Source organism: Uloborus diversus, chromosome 7, assembly GCF_026930045.1.
Source record: "Uloborus diversus isolate 005 chromosome 7, Udiv.v.3.1, whole genome shotgun sequence".
In the NCBI taxonomy this organism is placed as follows: Eukaryota; Metazoa; Arthropoda; class Arachnida; order Araneae; family Uloboridae; genus Uloborus; species Uloborus diversus.
Window position 1 is genome coordinate 69,957,954 of NC_072737.1, and position 27,133 is coordinate 69,985,086.

Below are 27,133 nucleotides of genomic sequence, written 5' to 3' on the forward strand. Positions count from 1 at the left end.
TGCATACAATATTTTACTTTATCATTTTGCCCCGCTATTGTCTCTCTTCACCTGCATACTGTGCATTGTCTACAATATATACCTGATTTTAGGGTTGTCAAGGTAGTGGAAAAAGTTATCGTTAAATCAAGGATATTGTTAAATCGAGAAGCTTAGAGATTCAATGTGGTCAAATCTAGACCAGTGAAATGTATCATTAAATTGAAGTTATACTGTATTTCCATTTATTAATTTTCCCTTGATTTTTATTTTAGGCCATACGGAAGAGGATGGTCTTCTTATTAATTCTAGGGTGCACTTACTCATTCCAAAAGCAGGAGATGCTACTAGTCTTATCAAATATAGAATCTACGGCATTAGTGAAAATAATTCATCCAATAGTCAATCCTGATTTTACTCATGAGCACTGAGTAACTTTATTTTTCGTTTCCACACAATTACATCCATGTTATAATGCCGTACATTATCGTACGTAAGTTAGAATACCTTATTTTCATTCTGAAATTATTTTTAAAATGTCAGATTTTAAAGTGTACTTTATCGCGATTGTCATTTTAATAATTTCGTTTTTGTAAGATCAATATTTCTTTAAAGGCTATGTTATTGAAATGCTAACTTTTCAGTGATCTTCCACTCATGGGTTCATTCCAAGTTGATATTTTGTTTTAAACAATTTTTCCAGTACACTTAAGTGCAAACTTGTGTTAAAGTATGTTTCCTAGTATCATTTTATTGGGAATACACCTGCCAAATGTTGGATTTACAAACTTATTTGTAAGTTTCTTGTAAAAAGCAATTGAGTTAGTTCTAGTCTTGTGCATTTTTTTTTTGTAAATATACATTCCAAATTTGAATATTGTTTTATAATGAAGAATAGTTTAAAAAGTAAAACTTTATATGTGTTTCTTATATCCATTAGAGTTTCAACTTTTTCTTACAGTACCACCGAAATGCTGTATTGCTTCATTAAAAGCAAATATTATTGTTATTATATTGATTTAGCAGTGCTTTAAAAATATTGTCAAAAATTATGGATACTTAAATATAATAGTGTATTAAAATAATCTTTGAAAAAGGGCATTATATAACATTGGCAATTTATAAGTGTTTTATTGTTCAAAAGTTTGTTTTGTTTGCCTAAGCAATGCAATAACAATGAAAAAAATTCTTATAACATACAAATACCCAGAAAACTACATGCACTGATAAGATTTTTTCTAAACCTTGATTTCAAATTTTAAACTATCTGATAATATTCTCAGCTGTGGCAATTGAAAAATATGTTCTGAATATAAGTCCTGCCGTTTTTTAAAAATTTAACATAAGTGGATGGAAATGTTTTGAGTCACTAGGCATCAATCAGCCAGTAATGCCTAAGAAAGAACAAAGTAGTTAGATTAAACCAACGCCTTCATAACATTAAATGCCTATCACATTTGCCTCAAAAAGTGAACTTCTGTCAATGTTGATTTCCGGTACGGAGGACAGCGTTACCTAGCGGCAATCCGAGAAAGGCGTTGGTTGGAAATGGATCCAAATAATTCAGTCAAATAGTTAATTGGCTAATTTCAAAATTTAAATGTAGAAATTAACCAATTGTTTTCTTCACTAATAATTTCTAATACCTTCAACAGATGGCAGTGGCCTCCATACCAACATTGATCAGTCCTCATTTTGAGTTCATTTTTGTTCTGTATTAAAAGCAAGAAAGTGATAGGCATTTAGTATTATATGGACACTGGATCAGACTTTTTTTTTATATAGATTATAACTGCATTACACTCAGTCAAATACTTTACAAACATTTCACATATTATTTATTGGCTTTACTTTTCCTCTTCACTATAATGTTCTCATAAAACAAAAAAAGAATTTTATCAGAGTTTGAAACAGGATCTGACAAAGCCTGGGCGACTAAAAAAATAACTTGACGACTAGTTTTTATCAGAACTAGAATCTTTCAGAAGACATGTTACGCTGAATTTGCCTTCAAACTTGGAGAAATAATTTGTCTGGATCCCCCCAAAAAATTCTGGCTCCTAAGAGCTGAATTTAAAAGAATGTTGCATACAGCTTTTTTTTTCCTTTCTCTTTTGTTTTCTCCTTTCAGCAATTAAAGAAAAATCTGAGAGATGACATGGACACACATCATTCTTACAGTAAAATATGTTCTGTCTTTACGCAATTCAACTCCCAGTTATAACTGAAAAAAATATTTATGTCTGTTATGATCAAGTTTACAAAGTATACCTTCACACTTGATGTAAAAATATATGAAATATGTAAATGATGTTTACATTGAAAATGTAAAAAGTTTTTATAATTTTATTTATTTTGGAATAAAGCTCTATCTAATTAAAAGTATGTGTTCTTGGCTACATATTTACTGCCATCCATCAGTGGACTTTTTTTTTCTTTGAAAGGGGGGGGGGGAGGTAGGGGTCTTGGGCCGGCCCTTCCCAGAAGAATAAATTAATTCAACTATTTCTTTTTTTTTTTTATTGACTTCTCTACAACATAATGGATTTGGATTTTGGTAGTTGAAAATTTGCGTGCGTCAGTTTCTAAGACATGGGTACATGCATCTCTGAAATTTCCTTAAAATTGGAGATGGTCAGGTGGAGATCACTAGGTCACTTGACATGGAGTGGTTCAGTAGAAACTTTTCACCTTGATTAGTTTACTAAGCACAAAGATGAAGTTTGATAATTGCGATCGCACAACCGTCAAAATTAAGATCGTTTGGTAAAAATTAGCTGAACCATTAGATGCAAATTACTACAAAATTATAATTTCATCAAAGTGTTGCAGTTAAAGAAAAAGACTTGTTGAAAACTATAATTTTGTACTGGGTGCAGTGGCGTAGCTAGGGAGGGGCGGTCCGCCCCGGGCTGCACATTTCGAGGGGCGGCAAATTAACTCTTTTGATGTGGAAAAAAACGTATTTTTCAAATATAAATTATGGTTTTAATCTGTTACTGCAGACAAAAAGAAAATCTTCGAATTTTAAGCCTTTTGTGTCACTACCAAATTAAAAATACATACAATACTTTCTGATTTCTTTAAAAAACTTTCAAAAGTCTTCCTTCATAGCATATCAGTAAAATTCCTTGTTTTGTTTCTGAGGGGGTGGCAGTGGACAGTCATGGGACCAATGTTTTTTTTAGACTGTGGAAGTTAACTCCAGGAGGAAGAAAACAATGAAGTTTTACATTTTTCACTGTAAGAAAGAGTTAACGCTGAATTTTAAGAGAGATTTTGAAAACCTCCTAGTGGAAAATAACCTTTTTTTTAACTTTAAGAAAATGGTGACATGAGTAAGAAAGGGAGGGGGGGGGTGAAAAATGGTACACGAAACAATCTTTTGCTCATCACATGGGTGGCTGTATATGTTGCAGGGTTTACTTCGATTTCTCATTCATTACAAGAGTTCTCTATTTCGAAAGTAAAAGGGATTTCTGTTTTTCGCTTTTGAGAGTAGAAAATCTTCCCGAAAACTTTGGATCGCATATTAGTCTATTCCTTATGAAAGGTGAGCGAATTTCATTTTTCAACATTTGGTTTGGTCCCTCAACTTGACCAAGCATATTCTAAAATTGTTTTTTAGCATATTCAGTTTCAAATAATTCCGGTTGGGAACCTCTCCCAGCTCCACTCTGTAGTCTAACTGCTTGAAAGATAGTTTCAAAATGTTTTTAGGAAGGAGTGCTCCCTAATGTTTCATCTTTTTTCCTGATGTCACCAAAGATAGCTTAGAAATACGGTTTTGGACCTCAATGTTTAAAAATTTCTGGGTAGAACCCTGAATCCTGTCTTTTCCTCTAACGTAGCAAACACAGCCAAAAGGTGCATGTTTAGGACTTTAATTCTGAAAATTTTCCTGGAGAAAACTCCTCTCTTCTAAGGCCTCAACATATAGCCTAAAATTACGTTTTTAAAACTTTGATTCTTCAATATCATTTTTTGAAAACAGCATTTGAACCTTGACTATGCTTTATCTCCTAACGTGGTCAAAAATAGCTTAAAATACGTTTTTAGGACTTCAGTTTCGGAATTTTTTCGAGAAAGATACCTTAATCACCCCCCCCCCCTGTATCTAAAGTCTCCGAAGATTAAAACTGCGTTTTGGAAACTTCCAATTTTGAAAATTTACCGAAGAAGGAAAGCCGAACTCCTCAGAACTTTTCCTAACGTCCCGAAAGGTAGCCTAAAATTTCACACATAAAAATGTGCGTGAGTGGGAGAGCTCGCTAATTCCTCCTTTTCAAAGATAGCCTAAAATGAACTTCAGCTCGAAGAAAGTTTTTGGGAGGGAAGCCTCTCTCTGCCCCCTTTTGCTCCAAACATTATCAATATCAAATAAAGTCTAAAGTTGGACGTCAATCACGGAAAGTTTCCATTAGAGAGTCGCCTGGCTTCACAACATTTTTAAAGCCATTATCCCTTTAACGTCACGAAAGATAGCCTAGAATTGCGTTTTTGAGACTTTGGTGCTGAACAAATTTCAAAGGAAGATGAATCTTTCCCAATCCAGTAAGTCACCAAAGATGCCGTTAAAATTGATTTCAATTAAAAAAAATATTTCAGTAAGAGCCTAAGCGCCTCTCCCTCCCCTAATGCTTACAACTGTCTTAGAATATTCATGCAATTGTGTTACCAAAGAAAGCGTAAAATTGCATTTTTCAGAGCTGAAAGTTTTTGAATTGAGTATCAGACCATTCCCAATTTTCTTAACTTCTCCACAAAGTAGCATAAGCTGCATTTTAAAACATTCATTTTGGAACATTTCCTTGCGGTGCCCACCGATCCCCTAATGTCAACAAAGAAACACTAATGAGACTTCAGTTTTGAAAAAATCGAAAGCAAACCCAACTCGCCCTTGCCCTTCCCTTACAGCAAAACTGCCTCAATATTCGAAATTTTTTACATAAATTTAGCAATTTTCTCCAAGTGTGGCCCCCTTCCCCCTCTTTTTTTTTCTTTAATAAGTATGTGAAAAAACTTATGCCTTTTTTTTCTTTAATTAAACTTCTAGTTTTAATTTCAACAGTCTTGACAGTTTGAAGTGTTAGCTATTCACAACAAAAGGGCGGCAAATTGAGAAACCGCCCCGGGCGGCAAACACTGTAGCTACGCCACTGACTGGGTGAAGCTTTTATACTAGAGAAATAACTAGTGAAATTACGATGTTTATAAATTTATTTGTTTAAAAATACTTTCAAAAAATCTGTACATATTCAAAACAAATATAATTTAATAAAACATAGAATAACATCTATATTTGTTTAAGTATCAACTACAATCTTCTTCTATCCATGCTACAATTTTTGAATCCCAACCAGGCAAAATGTCATCATCATGCAATACCTGTTGGAAAAAAAAAATATGTTTCTTCATCTTAAGACATTTTTGTTATTTGATCAGCATTGGAAAAAGAATAAAAATGGAATTTCAAGATTCTATTGTACAGTATAATCCTAATACAAGTTAAAAATCTAGAGTAAGCAGTAGAAATTAGGGTTATTTAATACTATTTTGTGTAATTAAACGTTGATACTATTTCTTATTTTACTTTTCAAGCACAAGGGTTATTTATCTTCATAACTTTATTTGTGTCTCGAAGGGGCCTTACATTTGCATTCTCCTGTTTTTAACCTTCAACACAAAGGAAGGGGGTTATAAATTTGATGTGTCTGTTTGTTGGTCTGTCGCACTCTAGCGCCTAAAACGGATGGACCGATTTTGAAAATGAAAACTTGTTTGAAAGGAGAGTTGATCAAGAGTATTCTTAGCTAGGTTGGATGACATTAACGAAGATATTAATTAAAAACCTTTAAAAGGTTTTTCGCAATTTTTGCATTGAAAATATTGTTAAAAATTTTTAAATTTAATACCAAAATAAAGAGAATTTTTTCCTGCGTCTGGTAGAATGTGTTTGGAACTTCCATGTTTCATAGAATTCGAATTATAACGTTTTTTAAAGCAAATTTTAATGATGGCTAAGCTTTTATTCACACGATTAATAGCCGAATTCATTGTTGGCCGACAAGGAAATAAAACGCAATGATTTAAAATTTTTTATATGTTGCCAGTTTCTATTTAATAGCAAACAAAATACTTGACATAGATTTTTAATAATATAAGGCTTTTAAAAGAATTTTCAATTTTCCCTCTTGATTCTACAGTTGCGACTCAGTCGGGGGGGGGGGGGGGGGGGGGGTTTAAAATTTTTAATTTTATTGTTGCTTGTCTTTCTTCATGTTTTGAGTTTTGATTGTGTTGTTGTACTTAGATTTTGACTTATTGCTTTATTTTTTTATTTCTCTTTGTTTCCTAATGTTTTTAGTAATTGCTTGTGCTTATTTTTTATTTTTTCTGGTTTTTATTATGTCTCAAATCAATATTTTTACAATCCCCTTATTAAGAAGTTACGTTTTATGAACCATCTAAAATTTCTTCAGAAGTGTAGGCGCAAGATTATTCCGAATTTTATCTCTTTGAAATGAAATTTAGGACCTTCTGTTAAAATCGATAAAGTAATCTTGTAGCCAAAATTAGCTCTGCTTGAAGTTTTGATCTAGGAAACTAGAAAGCGTCTATCGTTTATTGAACATGAACTTTATGACTTGCATCTATCTGTTACAAATTCTATTTCTGACTTAGAGGCTATTGACAGAAATTCTTCGTCTAGAACTCTTCATTCCTCTGAGAAGCATCAAATGGTTTTGAAAAAAGAAATTGGCTAAGCTCTGTCAAATTTTTCAGGTTTTATCTCCTGACAATTTCCCTGTTGTTAATAAGAAAGTTTTTGTTAATCTTAGTGTTCCTAAAACAATTTTCAAATTAAATAAAATATAATTGCTCTGAAATATAATGTTAATTTTGCTGTGGAAGCTAAACCTTCTTTTTCTGAGCTTATTGTCCCTTTTGAGAAAACTTTCAAATTTGGTGCCTTAATTTCCTCTCAAAAAGATTTGGTTCGGCATTTTATAGCTTCTAATATTAACTTCAACTCGAAAATTTCTAAACCTGTTTTTGCTGATGCTGTTAGTCATTGTGTTAAGGATTTAATTTCTAATTCTGATCTAGCTGTTATCAAAGCTGAAGAGAATAGTCAAACTGTTGTTCTTGACAGATCATATTATGTTGATAAAACTAATGATTTGATTTCTTCTGGTCTGGTCCATGTTTGGAAATTTCTAAAGATCCTAGTGATAAGGAGTTACAAAACTATTTCTTCTGCTGTCAAGTCTGTCCTGTCTATTCTTTTAAATGTTAAACGCTCTGTTATTCTATCTATTGCTAATTGTGCTAGATTTTATGCTTAACCCAAGGTACATAATGCTGATATTCTATTCAGGCAAATTGTTTTCAATATTGGTATGGCTTCTTAGAAACTAGCAAAATATTTAGTTTCTGTGTTTTCTCCTCTTAGAAGTCATAATTTATTCACTATTAAAAATTATGCAGATTTAGTTCAAAAAATTCATTGTTTCGTTTTGAATAATTCTTTCATGACTTCTTTTGATGTTAACTCTTTATTTAAGAACATCAAAGGTTCATAGTTATGTCTTCAAAGAAGATTTTCTGAATTTTATTTCACCTCTAAGGAAATTGAGGATTTAATTTTCCTTACTAGTACCTGTCTAAAACAATGTTCTTTTTTTTAATGGGACTTTTTATTTCTATGTTAGACAGTCTGGCTACAGGAAATCTTATTAACCCCATTCTTAGTGATATTTACACATTATTTTGAGGTTCAACTGTTCCAAAAACTGCAGCTTCAATTTTACGTTCGGTATGTTGGTGATCATTTTGTTCCTGTGAACCATAATCAGTTTGAGAATAATGAGATTTTATCTATTTTAATCTCTATTGATCCTCATATTCAATTCTCTTGTGAGAAATAACAGGATAATTGCATTCCCTTTAATGATGTTCTCGTTTCTCATACTGAATAGGTTTCGATACAACCCTTTATCGATAACCTTTTTGCTGTTTCTTTACCTCCTCTCTCTCAGACTATCGTCTCATCTTCTTGGTCAAAAATGTTCTACTTTTAATACAGTATAACTTTGATTTAACAATTACCGATTTAAGGATTTCCTATATTTAATGATACAATTCACTAGTCCGGATTTAACTGCATTGAATGTATATGCTCCCCGATTTAACGATAACCTTGATTCAGGGTTACCAGTTCAGGGATCAGGGGACCCAGTTTCAGGGTGCCTTTCAGGGGTGGCAAACACGTCTCTGCAAGTGTATTGATACAGGAGGAATGTATTTTGAAGAATATTGAACATTTGTACAAATTACGATCAATAAATTTATTTTGCCAATAAATGCTCATTACTTTCATAATGGACCCTGTATAAGGGGACAGACTCAGAAGTGAACAGATTTTAATATCTGGCAGAGATTAATCTTTTACATTGTTACTTGTGTGTGTGTGTGTGTGAATGAGTATTACATTTTCTTAGAGCAGCCTTGTTTTGAGAAATATTTAAAAGGCTTCTGAGAGAAAATAATATGCATGAATGGCAGAACAACCACGAAAACAATAAATGGTACGCTTTCTGGTACTTAAAGGAGTTTAATAACTCTTATGACAATTGTATGCACCCAGACAACAGTGATATACAGATACTGCATAAAATTATATTTGGTTTTTATTGGCAGCATCAGTTTCTAAGGGCCGTTAAATCACCTATTGTAATATTTTTAGCGACACAGATAAAAATATTTTTTAATGTATTGAATGTTTTGAATTTTTAGTTAGAAACAAAATAGATTATATACTAATCGCAAATTTGTTAATAATGTGATTATATTGCTGGGGTAATTAAATGTTTCCCTTAAATATTCGGAATTATCCAGCTTTTACTATATTCTGTTGGGTTATGAAGTAATACTTAGCAAAAACAGAAATCATGTACACTACCAACCTTTATTACTGATATAAATACAATTTTGATTTAAAAAAAAATAACTAAAAGAAAATGTTGACGTTACCTCTTCTTTGACCATCCCAAATTCGGGATCCAGAGTTTTAAAGTGGTACCTGTACTGACCTGGCCGGTCAAATAAAATTTTAAAGTCTCGAAGAGTTGCTTCTCCAATCCTTTGAACAAGAAATTGCTATTAGTCATATGTTTAAAAAACATGACAAGAGTATATTTCTCCCCCTTTGGTTGAATCTTTTACCTTTTATGCATTATGCACCGAAATGGGGTTAGAGATTTGTCCATGTAGTACACAACTTTGGTGCTATTACTGTTAACCAGTTGCTTCTCTGACGTTTCGTCTGAAAAGAAAGGGGAAAAACATAATACCAAAATATTTTTAGCTCGAAAATAAAAAAAGTGAATAAATAAATATCGTAAGTAGTTGGGGGGGGGGGGAATTGTAAAATTTGTTGAAGCAAACATAAGTAAAATTTGAAAGTAGAACAATAAGTATGAAAAAAATATGCCTTGAATGAATGTTTTTTTTTTTTTTTTTGAGAACATGTTGCTGATTTCAATTGAATCTTCTTGGTTCAATTAATTGATACGTATACCGCGCATGAAAGTGAAATATTTTCTTTGTTATTGTATTTTGATGTGAATTTCGTCCGATCATCATAAAATTATCTCAGAACGAAAATCAAGTGTTCCATCCCGCACTTCAGATGTTTTTCGGACACTTTGAGACATTGCAAGCCAATTGCATAAACGTGTTTGCTTTGCTTGTGAAGTAATCTGAATTTGAGTATTTTGGTTACCTTGGACGTGTGCTGTGATAGAAGTAGCGTCTCTTTCATATAATGACTTTCTCAAAGTTGGACTTGACACCTGAAAGAAAATTTAAATTCCTTTAAGTAACTTTTCAAGAACTCAGAAAATAAAAAGTATTTTTTATTCAATTTACTCTTTATATACCACTCGCATATATTTACTTTGAGCTACTTTTTAACTTTTAGCTTTTTTTAAATTAGGATTTCTAGAATTTTTTTAATTTAAATTTCTTGAAAAGTTTTTGTAATATTAGGCAAATTTCGAAGGGAAGGGCAGGGCCCTCTAGGTTTTTTTTGCTAAACCATGGCCAGGACCCTTTCCACTTTTACTGACCCTTTTTTAGCTCACAAACTTAGAAGTTGCCGTGATACCTCTTACACCATACCACTATGCAACAGGGGCGGCTCGTCGCTATGGGCAGGGTGGGCCCGGCCCACCCAAAAAATTGTAATTGATAAAATACATTATTAACAAAAATATCGTTTTGTGTTTCAGTTTAAAAAAGTAAAAAGTAAGGCGCACAACAGATTTCAAACATCTAGCCCACCCCCCTCTCCGCATATCTCTAAACATAACCAGAAAGTTTTTAAATCCCATTAAATTTAGCGCTGTGCACAGTTTTGGGAGCTGCGGGCTCGCGTGAAGCTGCCCCCGAAACTAAGAGTCACGCCTCTGCCCTTAGCCAATCGCAATGACTGAATCAGAAAGCGAAAAACGGCGGGTCATAACACCCGAAGGAATTCATTGCAACACAAGGGTGGGCAAAATTCGCCGAGCCCAAACGAAATCGTAGTTGTCTATAGCGGTTTGGAGGGAAGAGTCGAGGTCAGCGGAGAAGAGTCTAGAAACGTCGCTCACTAGAATAATATGTAAAAGGGCAGAGAATCAGCTGCCCATGCCCATGTGTCAGGGAAAACCTTTTATCATACCGTTCCGCTTCTGTTTTTTTTCTTTTTCTTTTTTTTTTTTTTTTGTATTAATTTTTTCCTCTTCAACAGCTATTACTATATATATATATATATAAGGCATGGAGATTGCCGGTTTCATGAGATTCCGTACATTTGTTTTACAACGCATGCATAATCTTTTTAGTTATTTGTTTGTTTTTGGAGTTAGAGATGCTTATTCTCAAAATTTCTGTGTAAGGACTTTCTTTTCGAATAGTAGAGCAGCCCGGTGGTCTGACGCACCGGCAAAAAAAAAAAGGCTGATCCTCAGATTTTTTTGATCGTCCACGCAAAAAATAAAAAAAAAAAAGGAAAAGAAAGGAAACTCCATAATACCTAATGATAATATTATCCAACACTTGATCTTTTACGTCAGTTTTAAGATTAATTTTCATAATTTTCTATGATTTCTCAGTAGCTTTTTTAAAAATTGTGTCCATTTTTTTGACCATAGTTACTTCTTGTCTTAACATTTAAATACTTGTGTAGCAGCTATTTAATAGAGTTTTATTTATATATTTACTTATTCATTTATTATTATTATTACTTTGTAAAAAAGGAAGGGGGGGGAAAAACTTCAGCCGTTCGTAATTTTTTTTTTTTCATTAGTTTTTAATGGTTCGCGAACATTTTTTTTTTTTTTACAAGTTAACAAGAAAACAGCACAAGACCGCGTGAATTTTTTTGAAAAGCTTTTGCAGGCCCGCATGTCAAAAAAGGTCGAGAGACACTGTAGAAATTACATTACTCTTTTTCATCAGATCGCAGTTCTATTGGTACGTACCTTAGCTTTTTTTTTTTCTATCATATAGGATAGGTATAGTTTTGACATTAATTAAAATATTTAAGATGCTTTCAAGCTAATGTGCCTTATAACTAGTCGATTAAATATTTTGTTAAGGGTATATGTGTGACCGTAATTAATTTTTCAACCACTCTTACTCAAAATTATTATTTAATAATGATGATAAAACTAAAGTTAAATTTGAAAGTCGATTAGTAAAAAATGCAGCAATAGAAATATTATGTTTATTTCTTTTATTTCATTTACTTATTTTTGTTGTTGTTCAGACGGACCTTTTAGACGCTATTTGTCAGTTATCCATGTTTTAATTTTAAGGTTGCTTGAATTGTTATGTCAAGATGCGTATACTGTAATTAAAGTTTTTTTTTTTAAATATTGTTGAATACCTTTTTATGCCTGTCTTGAAAATAATTTAATTCACCAAGCAAAACCATTTTTCACGGGGGTGTTTTTAGTGGTAAGGGGTCTTTCTCTTTTTGAGAGTCTGGTTCCTTAATGTTTCACGGTGTGCCACCCCTCTTGGAGGGAGGGGAATGTCACAGTTGATGAGATTAATATTTTTATTACAACATATTATTATTATTATTACTGCTGTTAATATTATTATCAATTCGATCGCTTAAGGGAAGCCGAGTGTTTCATTTAAAATATGCAGGGTGTTCCGTTTTAACCAATAAGACTTTCATTTTCGCAACTGTTTGTTCAAGGTGCATACTTCCAATTGCAGAAATGTTCAAAATCAGATGCAGAGTTAAGATACTAAAAGTTTAAAGCGAAAAAAAAAAAAAAGTAAAAAACTAAAAATAACTTTTTATACTGACCCTAGGTCTCCTAACTTATATTTAGGGAAATAATCTCAATTGAAATATATTACTAACAGAAACAATTTGACATTTATGCGACCAAAACTCAAGGAGATATTCGAGTTTAAAGTTTTAAGGGACCAGATAGAAATGAGATAGGAACTTATCGTCCTTTCAGAAGAATGATAGGTTGTCAAAGTTAAAAAACAAAGTATTTATGTTTTTTAATGCTATTCAAAAACAAATGCAAATTTTATGCTGTGATACGCGAAAACACTACAAAACATTAATCAATTTGGAAAACCAGTTTTGCACACAAAAATTTTAAGCCTTTTTAAACTGCTATATTTTCCCTCAAAAGGTGTTATTGACAGTGAGTGTGAAGTGGTGTAAGTCACGAAAAGCTGCGTTTCATATCTGGGTGAACATTGGTCGTACTAATGTCAAACTTTTTGTGTTGGAATTACATTTTAATGGTGATGACTTCCCTGAATATAAGTTGGAGAACCTAGGGCCCGTATAAAAAAATTGAATTTTGTATCATTTGACTCATTCTTATTTTTGCTTCAAATTTTCAATTCCTTAACCTTGCACCTGATTTTGAACATTTTTGTAATTAGAAGTATGCATCTTGGACAAACAGTTGCAAAAAAGAAAGTCTTATTGGTTAAAACGGAACACCCTGTATAATCTATGTACACACAAACCTGTTTTTGTGCGGTCTTTCTTTTTGTACAATTTTTTTGTGTGATTTTTTTTTTCCCGCGATATATGAAAATTTCAATCAGATTGGGACTCAATTGACGAAATTATTTATGAAACAGATAAAATGTTTTTTAAAATGAACGAAGTTATCTTTAAAACGAACAATTTGTTTTTATGAGGTTCTTATCCACCGCACAAAAACAGGTTTGGGAGTATTAAATCAAGTGGTATAATTTTGTAGGGCTATCTGAAGTTTGTATTAACTGATTTAAGTATCATTTTATGTTCCTCAGCATTAGTTTACCAACCATTGTTTTCATCATTTTATCTGTGTAAACATATAAGGGTCATTCTCCAGAAACCGTAACTTTTGAACGCAAATATTTTTCAATTTCGAAACCTTTTGTTTTCTTTTTTTTTTTTCATTCTTACAAGAAAGTGTTACCTTCTAGAAATAACCATAAACAATGGCCCAGCTAAGTTCCAATTATTTTACTCATAAATAACAAAAATGAAAATCATAAATTTTCATATTATGACATACTATGTATATGTTCACGTTACACAAATTGTGCTTAGTAGATTACTGGGAGTATACCCTCAGGAAAATTGATGGGAACATCACTGCTTTTAATTAAACAAGTTATTAAGCACCAAAAACAGTCACACAAGGTATATGAGACGCCTCGAAGGTTGTGAACCAAAAATTTTCTAAAAAAAATTAAAAAATTGTTGTCAGGTTTAAATAGATATATTTTTGATGACATTAAAAATCATCGTTAAATGAATTGTTCCCTAAAGTTTTTACTGTAAAAGCCGTGTGACAGAAAAGTTACTTTTTGAAGAATGACCCATAAACATAACTGCGTGCCCACCCACTAAATTAAGGCACGAGCCGCCACTGCTATGCAACGGCCTAGGTGGGGAGCTGTGGTGGACATGCCCTTGATGACAGCTGCGTTTCATCTTATACAGTTAAAAAGCAAGTGTATCAGTGTATGATGTATGTCACTATAACTTCTTTCGAACGCTAGAGAATGGACGATCGAAACAGATATCGATCGATTCGTATTTTTCGGACATTGTGTTTCGGCAGTTTTCGTTTTTCTTCGACTTTAATTAGCGGAGATATTAATTAAAACGTAAATCCCCAAGGACGTTTCAACCGCCCGAAGGAAAGTACGCTAGCACGTGACCGAATCCCGAAATTTGAAGCCTGGGCACCGGGAACTTCAGGCAGTGAGCATTTTGGTGCCAGAAACATTGGGCGCCGAGAGCATTTTGGGCTCCGGGAACATTATTGGGCCCAATGTTCCTGACGTTTAAATTGTTTAAAACAAGTCCCGTGACTATGTCATTAAACTAGTATGTTGTGACTATCATGAAACTTTCTTCTATGTCTTTCTTACTGGCCGCATGCGGCGACTAGCTGGTTCGCTTTGGTAGGCCAAGTTTGCCGCTTTCGGAGGCTACTTGAATTTCGCCTTTGTACGCCAAGGTTGCCGCTTCGGCGGCTGCTTGAGTAAATTTGGCGATGGTATAAATGAATCTATATCTCTCTATATCAATATTATCATTCGCCTTTTTACGCCAAGATTCTGCCTTCGGTCTGCTGCTTCAATAAATTTGGCGATGGTATTAAACAATCTATATCTGTAATTTTCAAAAAACTGTGCGCTTTATTCGGAACTCCAGCGCTCGAATACGCTACCTTGCGGTGATTTACAAAACTGCAAATGAAACTAAAACATTACCACGTTGCGTTCCACGTGTGTCTGTTGTCGTAAACACAGGCAGTTTGTTCTGAGTATTTATTAACGCAATCGATGTGTCTTAGTTTGCTTTCAGCTACAGAAATTAATTCGTCCCTTAGTAGTATTCTCAAGCTTCTCAAAATAATGTTAGTTTTCATTATTTCCTTAATAATTGGTGAAAGCGAAAATTCTGGATCAGCAAACTTGGATAACGTTATACAAGGTAAAAACTTTTATTGTTTTGTATGAATTTGTAAGAATATGGGTTTTTTTAAATCTTAAATTAATTAAACTTACCATATTTTACAGCAGCATTTAGTTGAAATGGACAGTATGCAAAATATTTTCTTGAATATATTATCGTAGAACAAAATGAATAACCGAGAAAGAATTTACTTTATTCCTTTTATTCTCAGCTGAAAGGTTTCGCCAAATTTGTTTAGGGTTATAGTTTTAGTATAGTGCGAGCAAAGTAGCCTTGGCGAGATTTCGCGTTTTTAGTTAAACCATTTTTAATTTTTATCATGAGTGGAATAAAATGGTAGTAAGATTATAGAATTCGATAAGTGAAAAGAAATAATGGTCAATCAACTGAAAAGAAAACTACCACCATATATCCGTGAGAATTTTGTTGATGATTTGCATAACATGACACAATTAAATCGTAACTCAGAAATTAGAAAAATCGAAACAGAAAATTTTTAAATGAACCGATTCGGGAATTCGAGAGAAATAACTCAGCTACAAATGGAAAACAATAAGCGCAAGCCAAGCAAGGCAAAAAAGTATCATCTTCTTTCGATAACAATTTGTAATGTCATATTGAATTTTCTAGCATTAATTGTTATTCTTGTCAGGCCACAATTATTATTTAGTTTTATCAAGAATTGATAAATATCGAATTCAACATCGTGGAAATAGCTGCTTAGAACTACGAACTACGTAGTTTGCATTAATATTTGACGTTTAGTAATGCTTCTTGAATTCTCATTTCTTTCTACGTGGGCCAGAATATCCACAAGACTTTGAAAATTAATTTAAAAAGAATAAAGCGAAAAAATCATACAAAAATCACAACACTTTTAGCATTTTCTTCGTTACCATGTGCGTTTGTTTTAGTTTTTAAGTCCGCCATTAGACAGTGACTTCAGTGCCCCCTATAGTTCGTTGGAGTTGCGAATTCTTTTAATTAAATAGCTCAAAAAAGCTCTCTCCTTGTTCTACGTAGTGTGCAAAAAGTAGCCTCCTGTTTTTATGCCAAGTTCGCCGCCTGTGGCAGCTGTTTAAATAAGTTTGACAGCTGTATTAACAAGCCCGGATTACCCAATAGGCCAACCTAGGCCCTGGCCTAGGGGCGCATATCCAGGAGGAGAAAAAAATGAACAGCTCATTAGAAAAATAAAAGGAAAGTGGCATGCTAGTATCTGGACAGTAAAAATACAGTTAGAACTGATTGGGACCTTACCACTGAGCAGAAAAAAGCAATTAGAGGAGAGGGGGCGTAATGCTTGAGTCTAGGTACTGTTTCTGGTCAAAACAGATAATTTTCTAGGGGCGCCGACTCCGAGGGCGCTGCGATGCTCCAGCAACCCCCCCCCCCCAATATTTGCGGGGGTGCCGGGCACCCCCACTATCAGCAGAAAACTGATGAAAACCTTTTTGTATGGCCTCTTTTTCTACAAGCAGAAAAAAGAGGCCATACAAAAAGGGACTAATTTTTAAATATTTAGCTAAGCTTAACAAAAAGAACAAATTATACTGTTGTGTTTTTGTTCCTAAACTATTTGTGTTTTGATTCTCACTAAAATTTTCTCTGCTTTAATTTAATTCATTCTATTTTACTTTATTTTATTTTCATTTATTTATTTTTTTCTCGTAAAATTTTTTTTGTGGTAAAAACCCGAAGTAAAATAAGATATTTTCCGCCTAGTGTTTCTGTTTATAAAACTGAAGCACATTTTCTTGAGGGTTATACGCTCTGAAAAATTGCCCTTGTTTGGTCCATTGTGCTCGGTGTTTGAGCACCCCCACTGGTTTTCAAAACCCGGTGACACTAAATTTTCAATATCTTTGATTTGAACAATGATTTCAAAATTCGGTAAAGCTATGATATAGAAAGTGTTCAATGTAAAAAACTTGTTCATGAAACAATTTTTCTCTTGATGTCTTTAAATCATGTCAATAAGTATATGTTTTGCAATTAATAATTTATTAGTTCATGTTTAGTTTTGACAGTCAATAATTAGCGGCGCCCGAAGCTTAAATTTTTGAAGGGATGAAATTATTAATTTACCGAATGAAGTTTCAAATTTTACGGAATGACAAAACACGAGTATGCATAATTGCACGTGTAGCAAAATCTAACGAAAACAGAGAATAGACATCCCTTTAAAGAATATTTTTATGTTGTCTCCAAACTGTCAGACATTGTTTGACGCATAAGGAAATTTTGGGGAGTTCACAGTGACCCTCCTGCGGCCTTTGCCAATAATATCCCCTATTTTGTACACAAAATATTCACCATAGTCTGCTTTAGTTCTCCACACTAAGCATTGCATACAAGTTTCCTAATAAATAATTTCTTTGACACAATTTTCTATCTTTTCCTTTATAATTACCTCTGTTATTGGGTTTCACTTCCAACATATTATTTTTCTGAATATTTTTTTTTCAAAACATCATCTAGATCACAACAAAGTTGATAAAAATAAAAGAAAAATTAAATATATTTACAGAGAGAGACCAGCAGTTTTAAATATTTTCAAGGTAAAAAATGAAACTATCAAGGAATTCAAGAGTCATAATATCTAAATGTAAAAAAAAGGGGAAAAAATACTTCAGATATCACTGCTAAATATCATCTCAGCTCAAACCGGTAAAAGCTTTTTCCTTGGGCTACAGACATTTGTTTTCCAAACAGATAAAAATTTTGAGGCAGAAAATTTGAAAATTTCACAATGGAAAACCAAAACAGTTAAATGTTTTTGAAAAAGAAAAATTGAGGCAAGATGCTTGATAACATATTTTAAGAAATGAATGAAAATTTCGGGACGTAGCAATGTGGGGAGGGAGGCGTTTTCTGAGCCTAATCCCATCAAGTTACGTCACCAAAGGTAACCTAAAATTGCGAATTTTATAAATTTAATTTCAGAAAAAAATTACAGAAGAGATTCCCCCGACCCACTTCTACTAACATCTTCAAAGTTTTTCTGAGTTTGCTTTTTATGAAACGTTAGTTTCAAAAAGTTTCCGAGTGTTTCTATATTTTCCGAACATTATCGAGATTTTTTTCATAGGACCTCAACTTTTGAACATCTGTGCAGAAGGGTCCCCCTCCCCTTCTTAGCATTTTGAAGATGGTCTAAAATTTCGAAAATTTTCCGGAAAAGAGTCCTCAAACCCAATCCCTTTACCCAGCACCATCAGATGCATTAGAAGTCCTACAAATGCATATTTAGAGTTTTCTTTTCAAAGGCTTCATATCATAACAGATCGTCTAAAACTTTGTTTTTAAGTCTTCAAGCCCAAAGATTTTCCAGGGAAGTGACCTTGACTTCAGTATCCCCTCCCCCCTTCTCCAACTCATTTAAAATCGCCTAAGATTAGGACCTGAATTTATAAAAAAAAAAAAATCCGGATAGCTGCAGAGTTCAGCCTTTCTCCAAAATTATTAAAATTGTCTAAAGCTTTGTTTTTAGGACTTTAAATTCGAAAAATTTACGGAAGAGAGTTACCAAATTCCATCCCTCCTTCTTTTGTTATTAAAGATGACTCACAATAAAGTATTTAGGTTTTTAATTTCGAAAACTTTCTGGGGGAGAATGGCTTAACCCCATCCATTTCCTTAACATCATAAAAGATGTCTTCGAATGTTGCAGTCTTTAATTTCAAATAAGTTCCTTGCTAAAGCAACCCGCTCATCAAAAAAATATCCTCTAAAATTGTTTTAGGACCTCAATTTCTTCGTTGTCTCCCAGCATCATTAAAGTTTTTCAAAAACTTAGTTTTATGACTTTAATTTCGAAAAGGGAGGGGGAGAGTTCCCTAACCGATCCCTTTCTCTAACATCATCAAAAATGACCGTTACTTCGAGTTAAATGGCCTAAAATTGCATTTTTGAAGCGTCAATTTTGGCAAATTTCTGGAGTGCACCGGCAAATCCACAGCCCCCCCCCCCCCCCTTTTGAACATTAACCATGGGAAAATTGAAAATGAAACCCATCCCTTAATTTTCAAACTGGGGAAGGGGCGCGAAATTTTCACTTATCTCCCGGACGCTGCTACGCCTCTGAGAAAGAAGAGAGGGGGGGCGGGATACGATTTCGATACACTTCGAATATGTGAAGGGAGTAGGAGGGTGTAATCTCTAAGTTTGGCCTAGGGGCGTAAATAGACGTTAATCCGGCCCTGTGTATTAATTAATCTGTATCTATCTTTTCCGTATTTTCTATACCTGTTTCCAGTTGCGTCTTGTGTCATTAACCTTTTACTCCAAAATTGCTGCCTTCTGCGGCTATCTACCTACTGTTTGACCACGGATTGTATGTAATTTGACAATGTGCAAAGTAAAGACGATTCCATCTGAATTTATCTAGTAAGGGAGAAGGGGAAATAACGATGGAATTTTTTGGATGCACGCGTTTTATAATGTCACCAGTACCTTATTCATTTATTGCATTCTCAAAAATAAAATAAGGGGAAACAAAAATAGTTACCATGGAAACAACAAAAGGAAAATAAAATATTTTCATTTCGTTCAGGAAAGTAAAAGCAAAATGGTAAGCTCAAAACTTTGTTATGAATAAATAAATCAATTATTTTTTTCTGTGAGAATATAGATCGAATATACTTTAGATTTAAAAAATGTTTCTTTGAGCAAATTTTCATTTTTACAAAACTAAGGCTAAATAATAGAGAACCAAAAGTTCACATCTGAAACAAAACAACTAACACTCCTATAAACAAATAGATGCGTCCATTTCCGCCTATAAGCCGGATATTAGCCTTTCCATTTAATTGATGGTCAGACAGTATACGATCTATCTCTAATTTTTTTTTCTCTATTTTAACCGCCCCGCCCATTTCCTAATCTGATTGAAAAAAAGAAAAAATTCTGCCGCTAGCAATGGTCAAAAAAAAAAAAAAAAAAAGCAAATCGAAATCAAGACATGATGTCACAACAATTGGGGATGCCCTATCATGATGTCACAATTTGATAAGGAAGAAGAACCGTTTTTCCTCTGGTCTGAAGGATGGTAGCAGATAAAATTTGTCACTTTGAATGTAAAAAATCGTAAAAAAAAAAAAAAAAAAAAAAAATCTGAAGAGGGTAAAATGTTTTGCCCACTGCACGCTAAATTTTCAGAAAGAAATCTCTCATACTTTTTGTGGAATTGGTTTAGAAAGAATTAAACCCAGAAAAATGCGAAAAATAAAGGTTTTTTTCAAAATTTCATAAAAGTTATTTTAAAAGACTTGCTTGAATTAGTTAGATATTTTATTTGGTAACAAACATAAGATGGCAACAATTAAAAATTTTAAATCATTGAGATAATACATAAAATACACCGCCAGCTCAGTCAGTCCAGCCGAGGACTGCAGTTTCGAGTTTCGTGCTTATTAGCACTCATCAGCCCGACATACGAAGTGACAGAGCTGGCGGTGTATTTCATGTATTTTTGCCTTAGCCCTGGCTATAGGACAGTAACTTACTGAAAATACATTGAGATATTTCCGATTATTTCCCAACATTTAAAATCACGTGAAATACACAGACGACACTCTATTACGATTTATCTTTCGTATTGTTGCATTAAAAAAGCTATTTTTATTTGCACAAAAAATAAAAAAATCAGCCCTTCTTGGAGCGATTGGCGCCAAAATGGAACCAACGCCTGTTTACATATAGGTTCACATTTATCCAAATTTCATTCAGATCGTAGCATTACATCTTGAGATATGGCATTCAGAATGAAAAAAAAAAAAAGAACGTGCAATTGCGCCACCCCCTTTTCAGCTATTGACGTCAAAATAGAATCAGCTCTTATACCCTCCAAGGGCCACTCATCGATAAATTTTTGATTGATTTCTTTCATTATTTCTTGAGATACTGCAGTCACAATTGACGAAAAAAAAGGTTCTATAGCTCAGCCCCCGTTTGAGCTATTGACAACAAAATTAAATTGAATCAGCACCTATAGATGTTAGGGGACACAGATGAACCAAATTTTGTTTTATTCCACCAGTTACTTCCTGAAGAATAGCAGGCATACATAACTTAAGAAATGTTCCATTACTCCACCTTCCTTGAAGGAATTCGCGCCAGAAACCAATCGGTCCAAGTTCATATAGGGACACATGTGTGTACCAAATTTCGTCCGATTTCACGCGGTAGTTTTTGTTGTAGAGCGGCCACAAAAAAACACACACATACGGACACACACAGAGACAAACAGACATTTTCCAAAAATGGTCGAAATGGGCTCAGCACACCTCCAAACGTTCAAATTCGTCAAAATTCGAAAATTTGCACCATACCAATACTTTCTTGTATATATAAGAAAAAAGTAAAAAGGGCTAAAAATCACATAAAACATTTAATTAAGAAAAAACTAATTAGAAATTTAGAATTTCGGCTTCGAGGTGCACGCCCCCGGCGCACGTTCGATTTTTGCGCCAAGTTTCAGAGCTGTAGGTGCTAGGGGTCTTCTGGCTATCGGTACAAACAAACAAACAAAGAAACACCATCACCTTTATATATTTAGAAGAATTCTGATCCCTCCCCATGTTTGACGAGAAAGCAATATTCCCAGCAAAAATAAAGTTACTCGCACAAAAACTTAACACTGTCCCAATGGGGTTGTTTCCTTCAGTCAAAAGTAGTACTTTTTGTCACTGAAATTGATAGAATAAGCAAAAAAAAAAAAAAAAAAAAAAACATGAACCCGGAAAATACTTTCATTTTCCCAACAGTTATTTTTTAATTGATATTTTAAAATGTCCGATTTTTGAAACAAGGCGTGGTTCAGTGTTGCCAGATGGTCAAAACCAGATTTCCCTAATTCCCTTCCAACTTTTCCCCAAAAAGCAATGTTTTCTATCAAAATTCCCCAAATTCAAAAATGATTTTTCCACTAATATTTTCATAAAATGAATCGACTTCCTCTGATATTTTTGTCTTTGGAAAAAAATTTTTTTTCCCCCAAATAGGCAAATTTTCTTATAAAATTCCCCAACTTTTTTTTTTTCTTTCCATTTCCGCTTTTTTTTTTTTTGTCTTCTTTATCTCTTTATCTTTTTTTTTTTTATCTTTACTAATAATAAAGCTGAAAGTCTCTCTGTCCGGATCTCTCTCTCTCTGTCAGGATCTCTGTTACGCGCGTAGCACCTAGACCGTTTGACCGATTTTCATGAAATTCGGCAAAGAATTAGTTTGTAGCTTGGGGGTGTGCACCTTTAAGCGATTTTTCGAAAATTCGACTTAGTTCTTTTTCTATTCCAATTTTAAGAACATTTTCCCGAGAAAAATTATCATAAGATGAACGACTAAATTACCAAGTTATTATCATAATGTGGAACCGTAAAGTGGGCAAGCCAATTGGCAAGAAATTTATCGTGCATTATTTGTAAATATACAGGGAAACCAAAATACCTTTTAATTTTCTACGACGGGCGAAGTCGTGCAGGTTCCACTAGTCATAAATACAAGCGCCTGACCGAGCGATAAGAAATAACCGAATATTTTAACTATTAATGCGAATTCCGTAGCATAATATTCCACATAATGCGAAATGCGAATTCCATGAAGTTGAGCAAAGCTAAACCAACGCTGTTTGATACAAACAATGTAACTACCAGCTGTCAAGACGCGAATTTAAATACAAAAAAAAAAAAAAAAAAATCCCCAGGTTTTCCCCCCAAAAAAAATTTTCCCCAAAAAATTCCCCTCAAAACCCATTTCCCCAAAATTTCCCCAGAGACACCAGATTTCCCCAAAATGGGGAAATTTCCCCCAATCTGGCAACACTGGCGTGGTTTTGAAGACGTCACAAATGATGCACTTTGCCGCATCTTTCTACCGCGATTCCACGTTATGGTAGTCTATTCTATTTCTATTCTATTCAAGAGTCACAACTGACTTCAACTGTATTTTATGTCGAGGTCTGCATACTAGTGCCTTGCCTCCATTATTTTATATACCGATAGATGGCAGCACCATCACCGGATCGAACAGTTAATGAGAATTTAGAACTAGTCCAAGAGCTAATAGCTACCTGGTACTAGCACCCCCAGAGGTATCGTTTCACTTGGAGGACATTGAGACCACGAGCATATTTAACGTCGCCCAGTCCCCTTTAATGACGACGGTGGGTCTTCGACCAGCGGGGATCGAACCCGAGCCCCTCCGGCCCTGAGTCCAATGCCCTACCGATCAGGCTACCACGGCCATCGTTATGGTAGTCAAGAAGCGAATTAAAGTTGCGCTCTACGCTTGCTATCAACCCTATTAATGCCAATACACGTGAGTAAAGATGCGAATTAAATATTTTACTCTGTGAATGGCAACACAGAATGGCATTTCATCATTTGTGATATCATCGGACAGAAGCATAAACATTAAAAGCGCGCCGATTTAAGTAATTTTTTAAAAAATATTAAACTTAAACAAATTATTTAAAATTTGGTCAGATCCTATGTTTTTAAGTATGCTCTTTCAGAAAAAAAAAATACTTTTAAAATTTTGAAAACGACCCCATTACCACAAAAACAAAGCAAAGAGCAAAAATTGAAAGTAATTTTTAAAACCTTGCTTGAATTAATTACAAATATTTTATTTGTTAACAAACATAAGATGGCAACAGTTAAAAATTTAAATTCACCTTCTTTATCTTTACTTTTCTTCCTTATTATATTATATTATCTTCTTTACTAATAATAAAGCTGAAAGTCTCTCTGTCCGGAGGATGTCTGGATGTCTGGATATCTGTAGGATGTCCGTAGGATGTCTGTAGGATGTCTGTGACGCGCATAGCGCCTAAACCGTTCGGCCGATTTTCATGAAATTTGGCACAAAGTTAGTATGTAGCATGGGGGTGTGCACCTCGAAGCGATTTTTCGAAAATTCGATTTTGTTCTTTTTCTATTCCAATTTTAAGAAAAAAAATATCATAAGATGGACGAATAAATTACGAAATTATCATAACGTGGAACCGTAACATGGGCACAAGCCAATTGGCGAGATACGAAATTATCATAACGTGGAACCGTAAAGTGGGCACAAGCCAATTGGCGAGAAAATTCACTATACATTATTTGTAAATATACAGGCGAACCAAAAGACCTTTTGATTTTTCTATTGCGGGCAAAGCCGTGCGGGTATCACTAGTTACTAATAATAAAGCTGAAAGTCTCTGTGTCTGGATGTCTTTATCTCTCTCTATCAGGATCTCTGTGACGCGCATAGCTCGTAGACCGTTCGGTCGTTTTTCACGAAATTTTGTACAAAATTAGTTTGTAGCATGGGGGTGTGCACCTCGAAGCGATTTTTCGAAAATTCGATTTTGTACTTTTTCTATTCCTATTTTAAGAAAATTTTACTGAGCAAATTATCACAACGTGGACGAATAAATCACGAAATTATTATAACGTGAAACCGTAACATAGGCAAGTAAATAAATATAGCAAATTGGTGAGGAATTCAATCCAATATTTGTAAATATACAGGCGAAGCAAATGACCTTTTAATTTTCTACTACGGGCAAAGCCGTGCGGGTACCACTAGTTGAGATAATATTTTCGATTATTTCCCAAGAATTAAAATCACGCGAAATACACAGACGACAGACGATTACAATTTATCTTTCTTATAGTTGCATTAATAAAGCTTTTTTTATTCGCACAAAAAAAAAAAAAAAAAAAAAAAAAACCACACAGCCCCTATTGGAGCGACTGGCGCCAAAATTGAACCAACGCCTGTTTACATATAGTTTCAGATTTATTCCAGATTTTTCCAGAACGTAGCATTACTTCTTGAGATATAGCACTCGCAATGAAAAAGAAAGAACGTTCGATTGCATCACCCCTTTTCAGTTATTAACGTCAAAATAGAACCAGCTCCTACTTGTCGATAAATTTTTGTTTGATTCCGTTCATTATTTCTTGAGATATAGCAGTCACAAGTGGCGACAAAGAACGAACTGTAGCTCAGCCCTCGTTTCAGCTATTGATACCAAAATTGAATCAGCACCCGTACATGTTAGGGGCAACATAAGAACCACATTTTGTTCGATTCCGCCAGGTACTTCCTTGGGAATAGCAGGCACGCATAACTCAAGAAACGTCCCACCCCGCTTGAAGGAATTCGTGCCAAAAACCAAAGATACAATTTCATATAGGGACACATGTGTGTACCAAATTTCGTTCGGTTTCACGCGGTAGTTTTTGTTGTAGAGCGGCCACAAAAAACCGGTCACGCACATACGGACACACACACACAGAGAGACAGACAGACATTTTCCAAAAATGGTCGAAATGGACTCAGCACACCTCCAAACGTTCAAATTCGCCAAAATTCGAAAATCTGCACGAAAACCAGTACTTTCTTCTATATATTAGATATATAAGAAAGTATAAAGGACGTTCTGTTTCATTTGCGTGGTGAAATGTTAAGTGAATGCCAATATACTTTTTTTTTTCAGCAGGTCATGAATAATTTTACTACGGTTCAAAATTAAATCCACATCCTATGCAATGTAATAAGGAAATGTGTGCCAAATTTTAAGGGCCAATAACTTTCTACTATTGTGCCAATATGTTTCTAGAATAGGTAGTACGAGGCATATCTATAAAAATAAAAAATAAAAAAATGTTAATTCGGATGCGGTAACAAAGATAGAGATTTTGTGGCCAATATCCACCAGTACACTTAGCATAAAGATTTTATGTATTTTTATTTCTTATCAATCTTGAATGTTGGGAATTAGCAGGAGTGCTCACCTAAAAGCTGTCATGGCACAGACTGCGCCATTGAAATTTTTAGGGGGGCGGGTTGTTTTCCTCTTTTTTGCGGGGGACTCTTGCTTTTTTTTGATTGGGAGGAGGTCTTCGCGATATTTAGGGAGGTGAGCCCTTGCTCTTGGGGGGGGGGGGCACCCCTGGAATTAGTAATCAGGAAACTTGTATTCAGATAAAGTTTGGTAGTTGAAGGTAAACAGTATAGGTATTTTTTCCCGGAAAAAAAAACGTAATTTTGCGCAAAAAACTTTTTTTCAAATGAATAGTCTGCTTGAGTTGAGCCCTGAAAAAAAATGAATGAAATCAAACTGCAAACGATTTGTAACAATAACGACGAAAATTTCGCTCTCTAAATAAACATTAAAAACAACCGTCGTCATGACAATCCGAAAAATGCGAGCAACATCAACTTTGGTCAAGTGACCTTGACTTTTTATTCTTTTTAATAAGAAATTGAAATATTCGGGAAAATTTTTTGTTTTTGATAATACAAGTTAACATAAACGCTTAAGCTATTAACTGTACACAATAACACTTTTATTAGCCCTCTCTCGTCGAGACTTGCAAAATATACTTGATCCTTTTGTTCTAACTCCTTTTATTGCTGTTTCCATTTATGCAATTCGTCACACTCAGTTGACCTTGCAATGATAGGGGTATTCACGCAAGATTGCGCACCACGTAGCTCTTTCAAACACAAAAATAGTCTTCCTTATTGTCTATTTGAAAAGCCTGAATGCACTTCACCATTCAGCATAACTGATCTTGAACCGCCTTTTATTTAATTGATTGGGAAGAAATGGAAAAAGCTTTTATGTACAACCCCAAACAGGGCCGGATTTAGGGGAGGGCAGGCGGGGCTACTGCCCCTGAGCCTCCACAACAAAGGGGCCACCACAATAAAATCTTTACAAAATATCCTAACTTTCATGGGTCGAAAATATCGGATATATACATATATATCAAAATATTCTAATATGTATCAAAGTATCGGATATTTTCGAAAGTATGATGATCTTTTCGAATCCTGATTAGGGGCCTCCACTCCTTCGTTACCCCGGGGCCTCCACACTTCCAAATCTGGCCCTGACCCTAAAGGAACATCCTTGGATAAACCTTGCACTGTTTGTATCTCATACAGTTACAAGTACCTGCTACGTTTTCATTTCGTTTTAAAGTAAAATTTCTTCAATGTTAAGCAAACAGTTCCTTTACACAAGGGGCGCCCCGAACTTTAATTTTTGGGAGGGCAGAAAATCTCAATTTAACAAATGGAACTCCAAATTTTGTCGAATGGTGATTATTTTGTGGAATCGTCAGACAAAAA

At 34.2% G+C, this 27,133-nt stretch overlaps 2 protein-coding genes across 3 annotated transcripts in view; one reads left to right on the top strand and one right to left on the bottom strand.

The window, feature by feature from the left end:
* Positions 1–2,346, top strand: part of LOC129225611 (TBC1 domain family member 23-like) — a 48,374-nt gene extending 46,028 nt beyond the window's left edge. Inside the window, exon 17 of the mRNA XM_054860077.1 lies at positions 255–2,346. Within this exon, the coding sequence (XP_054716052.1) occupies positions 255–391 (137 nt within the window). The 3' untranslated portion in view covers positions 392–2,346. The remainder of the gene's footprint in view (positions 1–254) is intronic.
* Positions 2,347–5,181: 2,835 nt separating this feature from the next.
* LOC129225705 (dixin-A-like) overlaps positions 5,182–27,133 on the bottom strand; it is a 42,025-nt gene continuing 20,073 nt past the window's right edge. For both annotated transcript variants that reach the window (XM_054860184.1, XM_054860183.1), the window contains 4 exons: positions 9,767–9,836; positions 9,208–9,307; positions 9,016–9,124; positions 5,182–5,367 (listed from right to left, as the gene is read on the bottom strand). In XM_054860184.1, the coding sequence (XP_054716159.1) occupies positions 5,293–5,367; positions 9,016–9,124; positions 9,208–9,307; positions 9,767–9,836 (354 nt within the window). In that variant the 3' untranslated portion in view covers positions 5,182–5,292. The remainder of the gene's footprint in view (positions 5,368–9,015; positions 9,125–9,207; positions 9,308–9,766; positions 9,837–27,133) is intronic.